Genomic DNA, 20,745 nt, shown 5'->3' with positions numbered 1-20,745 from the left:
CAAAAAGAGCATTAAGGATTAACACACAGAAAATTTTCCTCAAAAAGAAGGCAGGGAAAGGGCCACATGAACCAGAGACTTACATCATCCTGAGACCAGAAGAACTAGTTGGTGCCCGGCCACAACCAATGACTGCCCTGACAGGGAACACAACAGAGAACCCCTGAGGGAGCAGGAGATCAGTGGGATGCAGACCCCAAATTCTCATAAAAAGACCAGACTTAATGGTCTAACTGAGACTAGAGGAATCCCGGCAGTCATGGTCCCCAAACCTTCTGTTGGCCCAGGACAGGAACCATTCCCGAAGACAACTCATCAGACATGAAAGGGACTGGACAGTGGGTAGAAGAGAGATGCTGATGAAGAGTGAGCTATTTGGGTCAGGTGGACACTTGAGACTGTGTTGGCATCTCCTGTCTGGAGGGGGGATGGGAGGATAGAGAGAGAGTTGGAAGCTGGCAAAATTGTCACGGAAGGAGAGACTGGAAGGGCTGACTCATTAGGGGGAGAGCAAGTGGGAGTACGGAGTAAGGTGTATATAAACTTATATGTGACAGTTTGACTAGATTTGTAAACATTCACTTGAAGCTCAATAAAAGTTAATAAAAAAAAAAAAGAAGGCAGGCCTGAACCTGAAGACTGAAAGCGTATACCATACACTAGAAAAAAGAAAAAAAAAACTGATATAGAACAATTGACATGAACTTGAAGCATAAAGAATGAATTCCTCAAGAATACAGGAAGAAAAAGCAAAGCTTTCTACAAGGGAAGAAATCAAATCAGGCTGGCCTGAAGACTTCAATGCCAGATCAATTTCAATGCCAGAACACAAAATTCTGAGGGTAAAACCACGGGACCCACGGATATGACACCCAGCCACATTGTTATTCTGGTATAAATCAACCGGCTGATATTAGGGAATATGGCACTAATGAATTATTCCAGAAAAAAGCTCCTGAATGAAATCCAATAAACCAAGAGAATCAAAATAAAGAAGGCAGAAGGAAGGATGGCTGGAGAAAACATAAAAGTCCTGATCAGTGTAACACAGAACTAACTACTTTAACCTCTTAGTATTGTTCAATTTTCTCTCATTTTAATATTAATGGAAACATTTATCTGACTAAATTCAGTTGTTCCTTGTTTATTTGTATTGAATCATAAGAGAAATTTTAATTAAGTATAGTGTGTATATTTTTTAAATTTGTTGTAATTTTTAAAAAATAATTTCAAGCTTATAGAAAAAGTTGCAAAGATAGCACAAGTATCTTTCATTTCCCAAGCCATTTGAGAGTAAGCTGCCAACACAATGCTCTATAGTTTTGGGATATTTTCCCACTTAGCCACAACACAACCATCGAAATCAGGAAATTAACGCTGGTACAGTACTTCCGTGTAATCCACGGAACCCATTCACATTTCATGAAATGTCTCAGTGATCTTCTCTATAGCAAAAGGATCCAATCCAGGATCACTTGTTATACTTGTCTCTTAAATCTGTAATAGTTTCTCATCCTTGAGGCTTCTAAAGATCAGAGGCCGGTTCTTTTGTAGACTGTCCCTCAATATGCTTGAAGCTTCCTCATGATTGGATACACGTTATGCATTTTTGGCAAGAACATCACAGAAGTGACGATGTGTTCTCCTTGCGTTCTACCAGCTGATACACAATTTCCATTTGACGCATTACCATAATGTTGATCATTATAGTCAGGTGCCGTCTGCCACGTTTCTCCAATGTAAAGTTAGCTTTCCCTTTTACAATTAGGTATGTCCTGGGGAGGTCCTTTAAGTCTGTAACTTGTTCAAACTAAACTATCACTCACTGGTTTCAGGGTGTGTGGTAGGCTGACTAACGGCCTCCCAAAATATATCTCCCAGGTCAATTCCCAGACGTTGCGCCTCATGTGCAGCCACCCCCCATCTGTCGGTGGAAGCTTGCCTGATGTTATAAACGAACAGGTTTCAGTGGCACTTCCAGACTAAGACAAACTAAGAAGAAAAGTCCTGGCAATCTACTTCAGAAAAGCAGTCAATAAAAACCCTACGAGTCACGATGGCCCTATGTGGAACCCAGCACGGAGGTGGCGCAGCACCGCAACGCATTTCGTTGTTCTGTTGTGCGTGCCGTTTCCACGAGTTGGGGGCCGACTAGATGGCACCTAAAAACGACAAAAAGACATCTATGTCCTAATCCTTGGAACCTGTGAATGTTACTCTATATGGCAAGAAAGGATTTTGCAATGTGATTAAACCCAGGATCCCTAAATAGGGAAATTATCCTGGATTATCAGGGTGGGCTCTAAGTGCAATGATATGTATCCTTATAAGGGGGAGGAAGAAGAAGATCTGACAAACAGAAGAGGAGAAGGAATATGATCACACAGGCAGAGATCAGACGGATGCAGCCAAGTAATGCCGGTGGCCATGAGGAATGACAGCAGTCGCCAGAAATTAGAAGAGGCAAGGGATGGATTCTCCCGTGGCCCTGCCTACACGTTGATTTCAGCCCAGTAAAACCGAGTTCAAACTTCTGGCCCCCAGAAACGTAAGAGATTAAATTTCTGTTGTTTTAACTACCCACTTTGAGGTAATATGTTACAGCAGCCATGAAAACCCATTATTGCTATAGAGTCTATCCCAACTCTTAGTGACCCTACAGGACAGGGTAGAACTGTCCCATAGGATTTCCAAGGAGTGGCTGGTGGATTCCGGCTGCCGACCTTTTGGTTAGCAGCCAAGCTCTTAGCCACCAGGGCTCCATAGCAGCCATAGGAGACTAATATAGCATCCATTAATGTTTCCTGCACAAATTATTATGTTCGTTGCCAAATAAGATATTCTAATGCCATCAGTCCTCTATATTTGTTACATGTCATACTACTACTAAAAAAAAAAAACAAAAACTTTTTATTCCCTCTATGTATTCATTTATTCAGTATGGATTTATGGATTCCTTTTTATTCAATAGATTGTAATCTGCTGCTGTCATTTATTTTGATTTTTAAATCGTCCTAGATTTGGCAAGTAGAAAACCCTGCGAGCTGATTTCTCTGTCCTTTTGACATGTTCCTATCACCCCTGCACATGTCCTTCCTGTTTTTCAATTTTTTTATTGTGTTAAATAGATATGCCCCCACATGTCTGTCAGTTTGTCGTACTGTGGGGGCTTGTGTGTTGCTGTCATGCTGGAAGGACATGGAGGACTGGTTTCAGCTGAGCTTCCAGACTAAGACAGACTAGGAAGAAGGACCCGGCAATCTACTTCTGAAAAGCAGTAGCCAGTGAAATCCTTATGAATAGCAGCAGAACGCTGTCTGATATAGTGCTGGAAGATGAGTCCCCCAGGTTGGAAGGCACTCAAAAGATGACTGGGGAAGAGCTGCCTCCTCAAAGTACAGTCAACCTTAATGATGTGGATGGAGTAAAGCTTCTGGCACCTTCATCTGTTGATATGGCACGACTCAAAATGAGAAGAAATAGCTGCAAACATCCATTAATAATTAGAACCTGGAATGTACAAAGTATGAATCTAGGAAAACTGGAAATAGTAAAAAATGAAATGGAGCGTATAAACATCGATATCCTAGGCATTAGTGAGCTGAAATGGACTGGTATTGGCCATTTTGAATCGGACAATCACATAGTCTACTATGCTGGGAATGACAGCTTGAAGAGGAATGGTGTTGCATTCATCGTCAAAAAGAACGTTTCAAGATCCACCCCGAAGTACAACGCTTTCAGTGATAGGATAATATCTATACGCCTACAGGGAAGACCAGTTAATATGACTATTATTCAAATTTACGCACCAACCACTAGGGCCAAAGATGAAGAAATAGAAGATTTTTATCAGCTGCTACAGTCTGAAATTGATCAAACTAGCAATCAAGATGCATTGATAATTACTGGCAATTGGAATGCAAAAGTTGGAAACAAAGAAGAAGGGTCAGTAGTTGGAAAATATGGCCTTGGTGATAGAAACAATGTCGGAGATCGAATGATAAGAGTTTTGCAAGACCAATGACTTGTTCACTGCAAATACCTTCTTTCACCAACATAAACAGCGACTATACACATGGACCTCGCCAGATGGAACACAAAGAAATCAAACTGACTACATCTGTGGAAAGAGACGATGGAAAAGCTCAATATCATCAGTCAGAACAAGGCCAGGGGCCGATTGTGGAACAGACCATCAACTGCTCATATGCAAGTTCAAGCTGAAACTGAAGAAAATCAGAGCAAGTCCACGAGAGCCAAAATATGACCTTGACTATATCCCACCTGAATTTAAAGACCATCTCAAGAATAGATTTGACGCATTGAACACTAGTGACCGCAGACCAGACGAGTTGTGGAATGATATCAACAACATCATCCATGAAGAAAGCAAGAGATCACTGAAAAGACAGGAAAGAAAGAAAAGACCAAGATGGATGTCAGAGGAGACTCTGGAACTTGCTCTTGAGCATTGAGCAGCTAAAGCAAAAGGAAGAATGGATGAAGTAAAAAAACTGAACAGAAGATTTCAAGGGGCCTCTCGAGAAGACAAAGTAAAGTATTATAATGACATGTGCAAAGAGCTGGAGATGGAAAACCAAAAGGGAAGAATATGCTCAGCGTTTCTCAAGGTGAAAGAACTGAAGAAAAAATTCAAGACTCGAGTTGCAATACTGAAGGATTCCATGGGGAAAATATTAAATGACACACGAAGCATCAAAAGAAGATGGAAGGAATACACAGAGTCATTAGACCAAAAAGAACTAGTCAATATTCAACCAATTCAAGAGGTGGCATATGATCAGGAACCAATGGTACTGAAGGAAGAAGTCCAAGCTGCTCTGAAGGCATTGGAGAAAAACAAGGCTCCAGGAATTGATGGAATATCAATTGAGATGTTTCAACAAAGAGATGCATTCCTGGACGTGCTCACTCGTCTATGCCAAGAAATATGGAAGACAGCTTCCTGGCCAACTGATTGGAAGAGAACCATATTTATGCCTATTCCCAAGAAAGGTGATCCAACCGAATGTGGAAATTATAGAACAATATCGTTAATATCACACACAAGCAAAATTTTGCTGAAGATCATTCAAAAACGGTTGCAGCAGTATATCAACAGGGAACTGCCAGAAATTCAGGCTGGTTTCAGAAGAGGATATGGAACCAGGGATATCATTGCTGATGTCAGATGGATCCTGGCTGAAAGCAGAGAATACCAGAAGGATGTTTACCTGTGTTTTATTGACTATGCAAAGGCATTCAACTGTGTGGATCATAACAAACTATGGATAACACTGCGAAGAATGGGAATTCCAGAACACTTAATTGTGCTCATGAGGAACCTTTACATAGACCAAGAGGTAGTTGTTTGGACAGAACAAGGGGATACTGATTGGTTTAAAGTCAGGAAAGGTGTGTGTCAGGGTTGTATTCTTTCACCATACCTATTTAATCTGTATGCTGAACAAATAATATGAGAAGCTGGACTACATGAAGAAGAATGGGGCATCAGGATTGGAGGAAGACTCATTAACAACGTGCGTTACACAGATGACACAACCTTGCTTGCTGAAAGTGAAGAGGACTTGAATCTCTTACTAATGAAGATCAAAGACCACAGTCTTCAGTATGGATTACACCTCAACATAAAGAAAACAAAAATCCTCACAGCTGGACATACGAGCAACATCACGATAAATGGAGAAAAGACTGAAGTTGTCAAGCATTTCATTTTACTTGGATCCACAATCAACAGTCACGGAAGCAGCAGTCAAGAAATCAAAAGACACACTGCATTGGGAAAACCTGCTGCGAAGGACCTCTTCAAAGTGTTGAAGAGCAAAGATGTCACCCTGAAGACTAAGGTGCGCCTGACCCAAGCCATGGTATTTTCAATCGCATCATATGCATGTGAAAGCTGGACAATGAATAAGGAAGACCAAAGAAGAGTTGACGCCTTTGAATTGTGGTGTTGGCGAAGAATATTGAGTATACCATGGACTGCCAAAAGAACGAACAAATCTGTCTTAGAAGAAGTGCGGCCAGAATGCTCCTTAGAGGCAAGGATGGCGAGACTGGGTCTTAAGTACTTCGGACATGTTGTCAGGAGGGATGAGTCCCTGGAGAAGTACATCATGCTTGGCAGAGTACAGGGTCAGCGGAAAAGAGGAAGACCCTCAACAAGGTAGACTGACACAGTGGCTGCAACAATAAGCTCAAGCATGACAATGATTGTAAGGATGGCACAGGACCGGGCAGTGTTTCGTTCTGTTCTGCATAGGGTCGCTATGAGTCGGAACCGACTCAACGGCACCTAACAACAAATAGATATGACATAAAATTTGCTGTTTTAATTTTTTTTTTTAATAATTTTTATTGAGCTTTAAGTGAACGTTTACAAATCAAGTCAGTCTGTCACATATAAGCTTATATACACCTTAATCCATACTCCCACTCACTCTCCCCCTAATGAGTCAGCCCTTCCGGTCTCTCCTTTCGTAACAATTTTGCCAGTTTCTAACCCTCTCTACCCTCCCATCTCCCTTCCAGACAGGAGATGGCAACACAGTCTCAAGTGTCCACCTGATACAAGTAGCTCACTCTTCATCAACATCTCTCTCCAACCCATTGTCCAGTCCTTTCCATGTCCGATGAGTTGTCTTCGGGAATGGTTCCTGTCCTGGGCCAACAGAAGGTTTGGGGACCATGACTGCCAGGATTCCTCTAGTCTCAGTCAGACCATAAAGTCTGGTCTTTTTATGAGAATTTGGGGTCTGCATCCCACTGATCTCCTGCTCCCTCAGGGGTTCTCTGTTGTGTTCCCTGTCAGGGCAGTCATCAGTTGTGGCCAGACACCATCTAGTTCTTCTGGTCTCAGGATGATGTAAGTCTCTGGTTCATGTGGCCCTTTCTGTCTCTTGGGCTCAGAGTTATCGTGTGACCTTGGTGTTCTTCATTCTCCTTTGATCCAGGTGGGTTGAGACCAATTGATGCATCTTAGATGGCCGCTTGTTAGCATTTAAGACCCCAGATGCCACATTTCAAAGTAGGATGCAGAATGTTTTCACAATAGTATTATTTTGCCAATTGACTTAGAAGTCCCCTTAAGCCATAGTCCCCAAACCCCCGCCCTTGCTTCGCTGACCTTTGAAGCATTCATTTTATCCCAGAAACTTCTTTGCTTTTGGTCCAGTCCATTTGAGCTGACCTTCTGTGTATTCAGTATTGTCCTTCCCTTCACCTAAAGTAGTTCTCATCTACTAACTAATCAGTAAAAAACCCTCTCCCATGTTTTAATCATTTTTAAAGTACATTTCAGTGGCATTAATTTCATTCAAAATGTTGTGCAACCATCGCCACTACCTCGTTCCAGAACATTTCATCACCCCAAAAGGAAACCCCATACCCACTAAGCAGTCACCCCTCATTTCCCTCTCCCCCCAACCAATGGTTATCTTCAATCTATTTTCTGTCTCTATGAAAGCGTCTATTCTACTTAATATAAATGGAATCATACAATATTTGCCCTTTTGTGCCTGGCGTATTTCGCTTAGCATGTTTTCTGGGTTCATCTACATCGTAGCATGTATCAGAACTTCATTCGTTTTTATGGCTGAACAATATTCTGTTGCCACATTTTGTTTATCCATTCATCTGCTGATGGACACTGGGTTTGTTTCCACCTTTTGGCTACTGGGAATAATGCTGCTATGGACATTGGCAAAAAATATGTCTGAAGTCTCTGCTTTAAAATCTTTTGGGTATATAGCTAGGAATGGAACTGCTGGGTCATAAGGTAATTCTATGTTTAACTTTTTGAAGAACTGTCAAACTGTTTACCATAGGGGCTACACCATTTTACATTCCCACCAGCAATGCAACCATCATCCTTGCCAACACTTGTTATTGTCTGGGTTTTGTTTGTTTTTTATTCTACCCATCCCAGTAGGTGTGAAGTGGTATCTCCTTGTGGTTTTGATTTTCATTTTTCTAATGACTAATGAATGTTAACCATTTTTTCATATGCTTATTGGCCATCTGTATATCTTCTTTAGAGAAACATCTATTCAAGTTCTTTGTCCATTTAATTGGGCTGTTTGTCCTTTTGTCATTGAGTTGTAGCAGTTCTTTATATATTCTGGATATTGACCTTTATTAGGTATGTGGATTTGCAAATATTTTCTCCTATCACTTCCTTACTTTCTTGTTCAATAAGATGTTCTAGGTTAATCTTGTAATTTCAAGGCTGTAATAAAACATCCTCCAAATGGCCCTTGTTCCTTTTTTTTTTTCCTTTTTAAACAGTATTTTCTTATGTTTTCTGGGAAAGTTTATATAGCAAGTTAGGTTCCCATTTCACAATTTCTATACAAATTGTTCAGCGATATTAGTTACATTTAGCCCTGGTTCCTTTTAAGGTAAAATGGCATTCAGAAACCAAGATCTGGGTACTAAGAGGGCTCATGACTATTGGGGCGTTGCTGTTCAAAAGCCCTCTCAGTGGACAGAGGTAGAAAATACACACACACACTATATATACGTGTATACACATATATGGAGCCCTGGTGGTGTAGTGGTCAAGAGCTCAACTGCTAACCAAAACGTTGGCTGTTTGAATCACTAGCCACTCCTTAGAAAAGCTATGGGGCAGTTCCACTCCGTCCTATAGGTCACTATGAGTTGCAATCGACTCCACAGCAATGGGTTTGGTTTTTTGGTTGACTATACATACACAAACCAAACATATACATCTATATTTCTATATATCTCTTTACATACTATAAACTTTTAGTTCACTCTGATATCTCTAATTCCAATCCAACATCACAGATTTCTCCCTTGGGTGGCCCCCATTATCCTCAATATATTTATTAGATTAATTCCCCATATGTAACCAATCTCCTGTCACCACTGTTCCTCCTCCCAACCACCTACATGGACACCGTCCTCACAACACCCGGGTTCCAAAGGTCCAGGCTACCACCACCCCACTAGAAACAAACACTGTCGTCTCCCCACTTGATTCTGACATCTCATGCTGGGCTGCCACCACCTCCTGCACAGACTTTCTCCTCATCCTGCTTGGACTCCCTCCCCACCCCAGTCAGTCTTCAACCTACTTCTGTCTCTCTCCTTACCCCCAAGATGTGCCTTTCATGCTTGCTCTTCTCAGACTCTGACAACACATAATGGACTACAGCCACACACAACCCAGAGATGTTCTCTTCACTTGCTGGTTCACCAACACTCTGTGCCAGACCATAAAGACACCCTCCTCACCCTGCTTGGGCTGACAACTTGTGCCAGTGTGCAGCTGCCCCTACACAAGTACCTTTCTCATCCTACCCAGGCTCCTCAGTACCCTCACCTAGCTGCCACCACCCTCCTCCATCTGCACAGATGCCTTCTCCTCACCTTACCCGTGCTATGACAGCTGGCCCCAGGCCACTACCACCCAAAACGGAATAAAAGTGCTGTTCACCTTTGTATCTCTAACATGGAGTACCTTGTAAGTACTCAACATACTCTATATTGGCTGAATAAAACACTTACTGTGGAATATTCGAGGAGCCCTGGCGGTACAATTAAAGTGCTCAGCTGCTAACCAAAAGGTCAGCGGTTTGAACCCACCAGCCGCTCTGCGGGAGAAAGATGGGGCAGTCTGCTTCCATAAAGATTTACAGCCTTGGAAACTCTATGGGGCAGTTCCACTCTGTCCTATAGGGTCGCTATGAGTCAGAATCAACTAGACAGCAGTGGGTTTCGTTTTGGTTTTTTATGGAAGATTCAAAATTGCAGAAAAAGGGGGCAGTGCTACCCAATTAATTATGTTGTCCTTCCTGTGCTAATAAAGATCCCTTTCCATTAAAAGGGGTCCATTTGGGAGAGAATTCTGAAAACAGTGCTTCTGAAGAGATTTAAAAAAATAAGAAGAGTTTGGCATTCTGCTTTGATCTCCTACTCTGAAATTTCCAATCTGTCTCCCAACTTCTCCCCCTTGGTGCCACTTTTCAGTCACCTGAGTTCAGAACTGAATAACTGTAAATTCTAAGCTGAAAATTCATCCTTGCCTTCTTGATTCCTAAGAGAATCCTGGCATCCAATGAACTTCTCTTTTTAAAATTTAGAGTCCCTGTTCTATGACACAAGAAAACACAAGAAAACACACCACATACCTTCCATCTTTCAGTGTGTTCACAATAAATCGGTTAATCTGGCAAATACAGTTGCTGGACAACCGTTCTTCCTCAACAAGAGGGTTCAATTGTGTTGCCAACATGAAAGCTGAAAAGCACAGAGATTATTTTAAGCCTCCAACACATTCAGTCATAAGAATCTGAAAACCAGTCACACCTGTGCTAACAAAGAAAAATAACGCCTTCAGTATGTTCTTGAAATTAAAACTAGTCAGACTCTGTAGTGAAAAACAGTGTAATTTCCTGTTCATTAAACATCTGCTGCTGTTCTTAGATGTATGCATTTCTTAAGGTGCCCAAAAGAATCTTTTCCATCAGTCAGATTTCATGCCAAAGACTAAAAAAATATCTTCTAGGTCCTTCACTTTGTGAATAGAGATAGCAGGTACACATTCCGCAAATTCTTTTCTTTTTCCTCTTTAAAACATCCAACACAGAAGTAAAACCCCCAAGAAGCAAGTACAGGGACAGCTAACCCATCACATTCACTAAATGTCAATATCATCCTGAGGGAAATTAATCAAAGAAAACATAGAGCTCCAGTTAGAGAAAATTAATTAAGCCAAGTGGCAGCTTTCCCACTTGATCCAGTCTATTGTCAGAATGCTCTCTGCCGATTGCAATTCTGCCTGAATGAACTGCAAAGCCAAGCAAATTTAAGACTTCTGGAATACACCAAATAATTGTAATTCAAGGAGTTGGGTGTGCTTTTATCATTTAAATATTCACAAATCCCTAGGCTCATACTTCATACTCACAGGATAGAGTGTTCACTCCATCACTCATCAGCAGTCGATAACGGGGTGGACTATTCCCTGTAGTAATGGGACGGATGTTCTAGGAGAGAAAATTTGATTCATTAGCCAGATTGTCCGCCTAGGCCTCGAGGATAAGTAAACCCAAAGGGCAGGACAGTGGGTCTGCCATTAGTTCAACACAAACTGAACTGCTTACCCATCCTCTGGACACCTAAATCCAAGTAAAAGAAATTTGGATTTGATGATCTTCCCATATGACCTCTCTCAACTAACACTATCACAGATCAGAATAAAATCAGGTGCCAACAACCCATTTGTTCTCTCTCCCCTAATCCAAATTTGACTGAAAATCTTTTTTTAAAATACATAATATAATACGGCAACTATTATGCGCAAGGTACAGGGTGGGAGATACTCAAAATACAAAATGAACTACAAAATCCTTGCCCCGAAGGGGCTTACAATCTGGGTGTGGATGAAGACGGGGAGGGATGAGAGAGGCGTGCACACGATACGGGGCACGAAGTCAAGACATTTATCCCACCTTGAAGGCAATCAGAGGTGGCTTTCTGAAAGAAGTAAAAACACTTAAACAAAAAATTTAAGATGGCTGGTAGCTAGTTTGGGAACAGCGGGCAGACCATCAGGGCTACTGACTCAGAATCTCTGAAAAGAATGTTCCAGGATTCTGCTTTCATTTATTTTTTTAAAGTTTCGAATAAAGTTTTAGAACCCCGTAAATGAATGACAGGGTTAACGAGGAATTTTAAGCAGGGACGTTCACGTCAGACCTCTCCAGAGGCTGTAAGTAAGGCAGAATTGAGCAAGACAAACCTAAGGGCAGGAAGGCAAGTGAGGAGGCAATTGTAATGATGGTAGCACTCCCATAGTATTCATCAGCCACAGAAAGGAAGGAGAGGCAAAGCTTTAAATGTGAACCTCCACAGGTCTAACTCTGGCTAACGCGATGTAAAAAAACAAACAAAAAAAAGTCTGGCTCCTCTCTCAGGGCTACAATGTGGACTGGCCTTTTTCTGTGACAATGGGAAGGATTTCCTGAAGTAGGCAAATCTGCACGTCCTTCATCAAAACATAATTTATAATTATATCTAAGTTTAAAACATGTTCAAAGTAAAGCATATGTAGGTACTCACAATGACTTGGAGGATAGGTTTTATGGACGTATCTCCCTGTTGCATTATGGCCTGAAAGAGGAAAAATAGATTCTTGTGAGATACGTACTCAAATAGGCCTCCTCTTTTGTACATTTTGAATTTTAAGTCTCATCACTCCCTTAACCAAAACAAACCAAACCCGTTGCCGTCGAGTCGATTCCAACTCATAGTGACCCTATAGGACAGAGTAGAACTGCCCCATAGAGTTCCAGGGAGCGCCTGGCGGATTTGAACTGCCGACCCTTTGGTTAGCAGCCGTAGCACTTAACCACTATGCTATCACTCTCTTAGCAATTTTTTTTTTTTAAATAGCTTTCAATCAGGCTTTTAATTTTTTTTTAAAAAAGCCACCATTTGAATGTACCCATCAGAAAAACTGGGGGCAGCAGTGCTTCAGTGGCAAAATTCCCACCTTCCATGTGGAAGACCAGGGTCAATTCCAGGCCCACCTAACTCCACAGCCACCACCTGTCTGTCAGTTGTGTATTGCTATCATGTTCAACAGGTTTCAGGGGAGGTTCCAGACTAAGATCAATTAGGAAGAAAGGCCTGGTGACCTACTTCCAAAAATCAGCCAATGAAAACCCCAGGGATCACAACGGTCTGAGCCACAGCCAGTCCTGGGAAGGCAAAGGGCTGGGCAGCATGTTGTTCCATTGTGTATGGGATTGCCACAAGTTGGGGCCAACTTAACTGTAGTTAACAACAACTAAAAAACTAAAAAATAGTTAAAACTGGTTGTCTGTCTGACTTTTGCTTCTTGCCATGCTGAAATAAATGACGGCTAGCCCTTCCAACCATATTAACAAATTGGGCAAAAACACATAAACTGTTTTCAAATACTACACGACATGTAGAGGAAGACTGTGATCTCTGAAAGGGAAATAAATGAGGTGAGCCCTACAATGGCCCAGGCTCTCTGCAGAGACACCTTTTGGACTGTAGTTCAGGGAGGGGAGCCCAAGCAGAACATGGTAGTCTATTGCTCCAGGATACAGATCAGAGTTCAGAGTCCAGGGAGGTGAGTGTCTGGATTTTGTGGCTGCAGAGTACCAGAGAGGAGAGAGCTACACAGAGAACGAGCTCCAATAACCTACATAGGGATTACTTTTAGACTCAGCTGAATACTAAGTTTTGCATACACACCTTAGAACGAGACTCCAGAAGTCCAGACAAAGAATAACTCTCAAGGAGCTAGAAGCTGACCAATTACCAGAGCTCACATTGAGGTGGTATAAATCTAAGTTCCCACCAGCTGGAACGGAGAGAACTCAATGAACAAGTGGTACATTCAGTAGAGACTCCAAAAAGGTCATGCCTTAGGGGTGGGACTAAACCAGCCCTTAAGTAAAAGCTAATCTAGACCCACTCTAGTCTCAAAAGGATCACACTGATTCTGCAAGTAAATTAAGAGCCTGTTGGAATAGCTCCAAGCTTTTTAAAGAAATACATATAATCGAGACACTCAATAATGGAACATTCACAGTATCTATCATCTAATAAAAAACTACTAGACATACTAAAACCTTGGAATAGCAGTTCTCATACTGCAGTCTGAGGACTCCTATGAGGCCCAAGACTCATTCAGGGAGTCTATAAATTCAGAACAATTTTCATCATAATAATAAGACTTTGCTCTTTTCAATCTTATTCGTTCAACACAATAAAAAACTGGCTGAAAGGCTAATAAAATCGTGTACTGTTAACACTGTTGAATGCCTGCTAGATGAAAAATCAGTAAAATTAAAAATCACAGCAGTGCCACTTTCCAATATCACAGCAACTTGTTGAATTTAAGAACTAGATACATCATGAAGATCAGAGTTGATATCTTATCAGTAGACCTCTACTTTTGCATTACAAATAGATGAATCTATAGACGTGGCTGGACTTGCGGTTTTGTTGGTATTCATCTGGTACCTGCACCAACTAACCATCAGATAACATCTTTTATGTGAATGCTTGACCACAAACACAAATTACTCTGAAATACTCAAAGTGTTGAAATGACTTTCTGAAATTCTTGGTTTATCCTGTTACAGCTGTGTTGATATTGCACTGATGGTGTAAAACAACGGCAGGTAAAACTGTTTGCGCCTTGGCACAACTACATAAAAGTTTAATGTTCTATGTAACAATACAAGAAGTATGCAAAAATTATTTTCTGCTCCCTTAGCGAGATATGGTTGTTTTCTCAAGGAAACGCACTTGTGCAGTTGTTTGAGCTATGAGCTGACCTTGCCACTTTTACCATGGAACATCGTTTTTATTTGAAAGAACAAATGACAAACTATGGTTATTCAGATGTGGGAATTTATCCGCTATTTTCTTAAAAATAAATGAAGTGAGCCTGTTTTCAAGGAAAACCATTGACAGCATTTGTTGCCAATGACAAAATTAAAGTTTTCAAGTGAAAATCAGAACTTTGGAAAACGTGTTCACCAGCATAAGCTTTACAGCTTCCCAATACTTAAAAACTTTTCTGATGAAATCAGGAGTGATAGTAATAAACATGAATTTTTTATATTACAAAATGAAATATGCCAACAAGTGGCAGATCTGCATAACTCAGTGAGCCAATATTTTCCAAATGACCAATGCATGTTACGAATCATGCATAGGTAAAAGAGCTCTTCAAAATGCAAGACAGAAAAATATCACGAATAAATTATTAAATACAGGGTTCAAGGGCATCTGGGTGAAGTTGAAGCAAGTAAGTCTGAGTTGTTGTAATGCAGAGACAAATTCTGTCCTTATATGAATTTTTGATACTTCTCTATTAAGAAGATTATGTACTAATTCTGATTTTTTAAAAATGTTGCATTAGAGGAGAATGAAGAACACCAAGGTCACACGATAACTATGAGCCCAAGAAACAGAAAGGGCCACATGAACTAGAGACTTACATCATCCTGGGACCAGAAGAACTAGATGGTGCCCAGCACAACCGATGACTGCCCTGACAGGGAGCACAATGGAGAAGCCCTGAAGGAGCAGATCAGTGGGGTGCAGACCCCAAATTCTCACAAAAAGACCAGACTTTATGGTCTGACTGAGACTAGAGGAATCCTGGCAGTCATGGTCCCCAAACCTTCTGTTGGCCCAGGACAGGAACCGTTCCCGAAGACAACTTATTAGACATGGAAAGGACTGGACAATGGGTTGGAGAGAGATGCTGATGAAGGGTGAGCTACTTGTATCAGGTGGACACTTGAGACTGTGTTGGCATCTCCCGTCTGGAGGGGAGATGGGAGGGTAGAGAGGGTTAGAAACTGGCAAAACGGTCACGAAAGGAGAGACTGGAAGGAGGGAGCCGGCTGACTCATTAGGGGGAGAGTAAATGGGAGTATGTAGTAAGGTGTATATAAGCTTATATGTGACAGACTGACTTGATTTGTAAACTTTCACTTAAAGCACAATAAAAATTATTTAAAAAAAAAAGTAAAGCAAAGAGTCTAGCTAATAAGTTAAGAATTGAGATGAACTTGAATCATAAAAAATACTCAAATAATCCAAATGAAGCCAGTGAAAGCAAAAAAAAAAAGGAACAAAAAACAGATGAGACAAATAGAAAACAAGTAGCAAGACAAAAAACTTAAATATACCAATAATCATATTAAGTGTAAATAGTCCAAGCACTCCAATGAAAAGACAGAAACTGTCAGACTGAATACCAAAAAAAAAAAAAAAAACCAAAAAACCAAACCTGTTGCCTTCAAGTGGATCCCAACTCATGGCGACCCCACGTACTGGAGTAGAACTGCTCTATAGGGTTTTCTTGGCTGTAATCTTTATTAATGCAGGTCACCAGATCGTCTGTGGCACCAATGGGTGGATGTGAAACCACCAACCTTTAGGTTAGGAGCCAAGAATAAACCATTCGCACCACCCAGGAACCATGAGTATGAGTAAGACCCAACTATTTGATCATCTGCTGTCTAAGGAGCCCTGTGGTGCAGTAGTTAAGAGCAAAGGCTGCTAACCAAAAGGTTGGCAGCTCGAATCCACCAGCTGCTCCTTGGAAACCCTATGGGGCAGTTCTACTCTGTCCTATAGGGTCACTACGAATCGGAATCCACTCAGCAGCAACGGTTTTGGGGTTTTGTTTTGGTTTTTATTTGCTGTCTACAAGAAATGTAAAATATTGGAAAAAGATAAATTATTAACATCAAACAAAACAGGCTTCAGGTCAAGGAATAGTACCAAGGATAAAAAGGGACATTTCATAGTAATGATATGGGATATAAAATCAAAAGAGACTGCTGACCTAAAATAAAAGAAATGGCTGAACTAGTGCTAAAAGTTCAATGTGTAACCTTTCACACAGATTCAAACTAAATGTTGCTGAAGAACCAACCCTATTATTAAGGTTTTGTGGGAAGGTTAACTGAATCTGTAACCAAACCTTATCGAAAACCCGTAAGACCTCTCCAAAAAATCGTATGCTCTGGGCAAGGTAGTGTTTAACAATCTGCTCCCATCGTGCCATCTTCATGCCACTGATTGTGGCCAGTAATGAGACTCACTCTGTGAACACACACCTTGTAATTATGTCTTTTAGCCAATCAATGTATGTTAGCTGTGTTTAACATAAACAATAATGTTAAAGATCACGCTTTGCCTTGTCCTTCCTTTGACTGACCTCAATCATTGTAAACCAATCAGAATATCATTTGTGTAGTTCTTCATATGGCACTGTAACTACGGTTGACTTGTATTCCTCCCTTGGAATCCATGAGCTTCAGACCCTGAGGTTTTCATGATTCCCTCATTTGGATGATATGTTGGCTTCAATAAATCTCTTTAATTTTACTTTGAGTTGGAGAGTCTTTTCTCTACAATAATCATAAAAGGGTAAATTCCTGAAGAGACAGAACAATGCTAAGTCAGTGTACCCAGTAACAGGGTTTCAAAACACATGAAGCAAAAACTGACAGAATTGAAAGGAGAAGCAGACAAATCCACAATGATAACTGGTGATTTCAACTTTTTTCTCTCAGTTAATTGATATGGCACATTGACCAAAAAAAAAAAGTAAAAATATAAGAGACTTGGAAACCATCAACCAACTTGACCTAACTAGATCACTTCACGACTGTAAAATGTATATTTTTAACTTCACAGGAAACATCCATGGAGCTTACCATGTACTTGCAATGCAATAAGTCTCAATAAATGTTAAAGGACTGAAATCATACAGTGTACATTCTCTGATCACACAGGATCAGGTCAAACTAGAAATCAGTAACAATGTTATCTAGAACTCTCTCAAATATTTGGAAATTAAACAACACACTTCTAAACAACCCATCTGTTAAAGAAAAAATCACAAGGGAAAGTAGGAAGTATTAAGTGAATGAAAACAAAAATAAAATCTATCAAAATTTGTAGGATGTAGCTAGAACAACGCCTAGAGGGAAAACCATAGATTTAGGTGCTTATATTAGGAAAGAAGGCACAAAATCAATGATCTAAGTTTCTGCTAGACAAAGAACAAATTAAACCCACGTATGTAAATAAAAGAGAAACCTAATGAAATAGAAAATGGGTAACCAATGTGGGGGGGGGGGAATTGTACCAAAAGCTGGCTCTTTAAAAGATCGATAAAACGGATAAACCTCTATCTAGTCTGGCATTCTCTGATATGCCTAGAATTCTGATTCTGATATTTTCAAAGTAAGAAATGAAAAAGGAAGAATCACTATGCTGAGTTGTTAGGTGCCACTGAGTCAGTTCCAACTCACTGCAACCCCATGTACAACAGAACTATAAATCATATGTATGCACACACAAATAAAAGAAATAATAAAGAAATACTATGAACGACATCACAAAAAACTTAGATAAAATGGACAGATCCCTTGAAAAACACAAATTATCAAAACTAACATACAAAAAAAACAGAAAATCTAAATTGCTCCACATCTATTAAAGAAACTGAATTCTTAATATTGCAACAGAGAAAATTCTAGGCCTCATGGCTGTACTGGTGAATTCTATCTAACATTTAAGGCAAAAAATATCAATCTTGCAAAAATTATTTCAGGAAATAGAAAAGAACATTTCCTAACTCATTTTATGATGCTGGGTTAACAACTGAATATTTGCATGGGGAAAAATGGTCTCTATACCATACATACAGAGCCCTGGTGGCATAGTGGTTAAGAGCTATGGCTGTTAACCAAAAGGTCAGCAGTTTGAATCCACCAGTTGGCTCCTTGTAAATCCTATGGACAGTTCTACTCTGTCCTATAGGGTCGCTGAGCTGGAATCGACTCAACAACACCTAACAACAACATACCATACATAAAAGAAATCAAACTTGAAATGGATCAAAAGGATAATATTATTTCATTCTATTTATATGAAGCTTTAGTACAGTCAAAACCTACAGCGTGATAGAAACAAGAACACCTAGAGTGGGAGGATGGGGAAGGAGACTATGTGCATTGCTGGAAACGTTCTATATCTTGATTAGGGGTTTGGTTACAGGGGTGTACACATTTGCTAAAACTCACCAAACTGTACATTTAAGATAGGTGCATTTTAAGTAAATTAAACTTTAATAAAAACAAGCAAACAAAAAAATTCATTGCTGTTGAGTCCATTCCAACATAACGACCGTATAGGACAGCAGAACAGCCTCATAGAGTTTCCAAGGAACAGCTGGTGGGTTCGAACTGCCGCCCTTTTGGTTAGCAGCCAAGCTCTTTGCTGCACCACCAGGGCTCCAAACTTTAATAAAGGGATTAAAAAAAAAAAAAAAAGCAGTTGTTTTTGTGAAAAGAGCCGGAGCTAAGTGGGACAGAAGATCGATAATAGCCTTAAATGCCTTTCTGCTCTATTTGATCTTAAAACCATGTTCGCATATTACTTTTTCTTTTTTTTCCAATTTAAAATGTGTCATCACAAATACTGAATTTGAGGTTTGTTTTCCTGGGATACATAGTATGGCATGTACACTTAAAAATGCTTTAAAATTTTCCAAATTGACAATACAATTTATTATAATAATACAAATTATTATTGTATAATAAAAAATACAATAAAGATGCAATGCAGGAGTTACTGCTTAACGGGTACAGCATTTCTGTTTTGGATGATGACATTTTAGAAACTGATGGTGGTGATGGCTGGACAACATTATGAATGTAATTAATGCCACCGAATTGTACACTTAGAAGTGGTTAAAATGGCAAATTTTGTGTTACATACATTTTACCACAACAATTAAAAAAAAAAAAAAAAACAACGAAAAACCATGCCAACAGAATGTGATAGTCAAGGGCACATGAATTTGGGTCCCTGCTCTATAGACAAATGATTCAATGTCTCTGCACTTTTCATTTCTTCATCTGTAAAATGGGGGTAATGATAAAAACCCACCTTACAGGGTTAATATAAGTACTGATTGTTATCTGCAAAGTGTCTGGCACACTGGAAAGCAGAAATATTAGTTCCTTCCCCTTTCTTTCTATAACCCAAGTACTTAAGATAGAAATGCCATTTATTCCATTTATCACAACAGTTCCACGCATAATCTTTTATTTTTATTTTGCTCAAAAAGCCTCTACTATTCGTGTGCTCTTTTCTTTCCCCTTTGGGCCTGTGTCTTTTGCACTTAAATGATACTACTTGTTTTAGCTGATAATCAAAGTTCACAAAAGTTCACGCCACACGCTGCCAGGATAGACACATACACACATGCAAACGTCTTTTTTTTTTTTTTCCTTCATTTGAGTAAAACTCAAGTAACACTTTACCCAACACTGGAAATATGTTTCTAAAATTTTGAATACAGGGAAAAATCACTCAGCAAATTTAAATTATCTCATGATCATTCCTTTTAAAAGTGAAGAATCATTCATAATTTTCTTTAAGGTGCAAGGTAGCAACTACAAAGTGAATGAGGACTAACCCAGTGACCCAGTGCTGTTGAGTCAGAATGAGGACTAACCCAATGACCCTGTGCTGTCAAGTCAATTCCGACTCACTGCGACCCTATAGGACAGAATGAGGACTACAGTCTGCAATCACTTTTCAGGTCTCAGCATTTCTGCATCCCCAAATTTTAGCAAGTATTTACAGGCCTCCACCTACCCTTCTTCCCCCTCCTGCTTTCCCCTAAGCTCCCTTTCTTCCCCATCCATCACTATCCCTTTGTTTTCACTGCCTCATGCATTGAGGGAGCCCTGGTGGCACAGTGGTTAAGAGCTTGGCTGCTAACCAAAAGATGACGGTTTGAATCTGCCAGCCACACTGTGAAACCTATTCTGTCTTACAGGGTCACTACGAGTCTAAATTGACTAGACGGCAACAGGTTTGGTTTTGGTTAATGCATTCATGTGATTAGTGAACATCGGGCACAGTATCCCCAGTAGCTAAAGCAGTGCTGGCAATTCTATCTATGCTGAGCAAAAAAGCAAACATAATTAGTGGCCTCATGGAATTTACAATCCAGTGGGAGAGTCAAAAAGTAACTGCTCTTAATTAAATAAACCTACAAATGTAAAATTAAATCAGTGGTTATAAAAAATTGGTAACATCAGAAAAGGAGGATGAGAATGGTTGCACAACTCGAAGGATGCAATCAATGTCACTAAATAGTAT

The 20,745-nt window shown here is 40.1% G+C and overlaps 1 protein-coding gene across 2 annotated transcripts in view; it reads right to left on the bottom strand.

Moving 5' to 3' along the window:
* The window catches only part of RPA1 (replication protein A1), a 61,681-nt gene that overhangs the window by 39,313 nt on the left and 1,623 nt on the right, over nt 1-20,745 (bottom strand). The window contains exons 2-4 of one of the 2 annotated variants that reach the window (XM_003416816.4): nt 12,115-12,165; nt 10,961-11,039; nt 10,182-10,290 (exon numbers count right to left, since the gene is read on the bottom strand). In XM_003416816.4, the coding sequence (XP_003416864.2) occupies nt 10,182-10,290; nt 10,961-11,039; nt 12,115-12,165 (239 nt within the window). Of the gene's footprint in view, nt 1-10,181; nt 10,291-10,960; nt 11,040-12,114; nt 12,166-20,745 lie in introns of those variants that run through there. The other variant, XM_064271521.1, reaches the window with a different exon arrangement.

The sequence above is a fragment of the Loxodonta africana genome, chromosome 18 (genome assembly GCF_030014295.1).
Source record: "Loxodonta africana isolate mLoxAfr1 chromosome 18, mLoxAfr1.hap2, whole genome shotgun sequence".
Lineage (NCBI taxonomy): Eukaryota > Metazoa > Chordata > Mammalia > Proboscidea > Elephantidae > Loxodonta > Loxodonta africana.
Note: the sequence above shows the minus strand (reverse complement) of the source record. Positions and strands in the feature narration are given on the sequence as shown.